The 1,722-nt window shown below is 33.9% G+C and overlaps 1 protein-coding gene across 1 annotated transcript; it reads left to right on the top strand.

The window, feature by feature from the left end:
• Nucleotides 1-442: 442 nt before the first annotated feature.
• Nucleotides 443-1,378, top strand: LOC127552513 (olfactory receptor 4K13-like). Its single transcript, XM_051983020.1, has one exon. It carries the CDS (start codon nucleotides 443-445, stop codon nucleotides 1,376-1,378), a length of 936 nt encoding a protein of 311 aa, XP_051838980.1.
• The last annotated feature ends 344 nt before the right edge of the window (nucleotides 1,379-1,722 follow it).

Raw genomic sequence — 1,722 nt, 5'->3', positions numbered from 1 at the left:
AAATTTTGTTTCCCATTGGTCAATATTACAATGTCTACTTAATGCTTTGTTGTTTTTGTTTCTAAATTGTATCCTGTCATAGATGGATAACCTCACCTAGAATATATTTACAGTAGATATAAAAATTTGCTATATATGTCCACACTAACTTATTACATTATTCAGTAAAGTCTTTTATTTATTGGTAAATATTTTCATGACAACTCTTTGTGTTCTATCTATTGTTATTAAGGATATTTCTGAGGATAGAGTAGTTGTTAAAAATTAAATAATTTGCACAAAAGAATTTCACAGAGGTTTTTGCATTCAGTAGCAGGTTTTTGATATGTTTTTTTTTCCTTTTCCAGATATCCAAGAAAACGTACTTAAAATTGTGACTCATTTCAAATTGTCTTTCCTACAGAGATCTTCTGCATGCTTGAAATATAACAAGTTGGTGAAGATGAAGAACAATTCTGTGCTAAATGAATTCATTTTGTTAGGTCTTTCCAATTCTTGGGAGGTTGAGATTTTCTTTTTTGTGATCTTCTTCTTTGCCTATGCATCAATCTTGACTGGAAATTGTCTCATTATACTTATCGTAGCTCTGGACTCCCACTTGCACTCAACCCCCATGTACTTCCTCCTGGCCAACCTTTCCTTTCTTGACATGACTCTTTCTACTGTTACTGTCCCCAAGATGATCATTGACTTTTTTAGAGAAAGAAAAACTATTTCTTTGTGGGGCTGCATGACACAGATGTTTCTGGCTCATCTCTTGGGAGGTAGTGAGATGACTCTTCTCATTGTGATGGCTATTGACAGATATATTGCAATATGTAAGCCCCTCCATTATATGACTATTATGAACCATAGAATTCTGGTAGGAAGTGTGCTGCTTTCATGGACGGTTGGCTTTGTGCACACTATGAGCCAAATGGTCTTTATGGTGAGTCTGCCCTTCTGTGGACCTAATGTGATTGATGATGTTTTTTGTGATCTTCCTCTGGTGTTGAAACTTGCCTGTACTGACACTTATGTCCTGGAGCTGCTCGTTGTTGCATTCAGTGGGCTGCTTTCTTTGATCTCTTTCATTCTTTTGATCATTTCCTATACAGTGATATTAGTTACTGTCCGGCGTCGCTCTCCTTTTGGACTATCTAAGGCTCTGTCCACATTAACTGCTCATATTACTGTGGTAACACTCTTCTTTGGACCAGTCATCTTAATCTATGCTTGGCCAATTAGTAGTTATTCCTTAGACAAGTTTTTCTCAGTGTTTTACTCAGTTATCACTCCTCTCCTAAATCCAATTATCTATAGTTTGAGGAATAAGGAGATGAAAGCAGCTATGATTAGACTGAGAAACCGGCATATCAGCTCCAATCCAATCTTTTAAAATTATGATGTAATTCAAATTTTTTATTGGACTCAGAGGATAACTTTCAGAATGTCCAATTATGCACATAAACATATACATGCATACACATATTCATATAAGTATAGACTTTACAAGTAAAAGTTCTTTTTTTTTTTTTGCAAAATAGTGTATAAATAATGTACCAAAAATTTTTTTCACTTGTGTTTCTGCCAATTTTTGTGCATTTGAATGTTTTCCCTTGATTTGGAGACCTTCAAAACTGCAATTAATTTAAATCGTAAAATCAAAATTATAGAAGACTTCAGGAAAATCATATAGAAAATTGTCCTTTGAATTTGATTTTGAAAATTTCTTACATTTTT

This window comes from Antechinus flavipes, chromosome 2, assembly GCF_016432865.1.
Source record: "Antechinus flavipes isolate AdamAnt ecotype Samford, QLD, Australia chromosome 2, AdamAnt_v2, whole genome shotgun sequence".
Classification (NCBI taxonomy): Eukaryota; Metazoa; Chordata; class Mammalia; order Dasyuromorphia; family Dasyuridae; genus Antechinus; species Antechinus flavipes.
This window is presented reverse-complemented; position numbering and strand designations above follow the sequence as displayed.

Coding starts and splice junctions, on each gene's coding strand:
- LOC127552513 (XM_051983020.1), top strand. CDS start 443: ATGAAGAACAATTCTGTGCTAAATGAATTCATTTTGTTAGGTCTTTCC.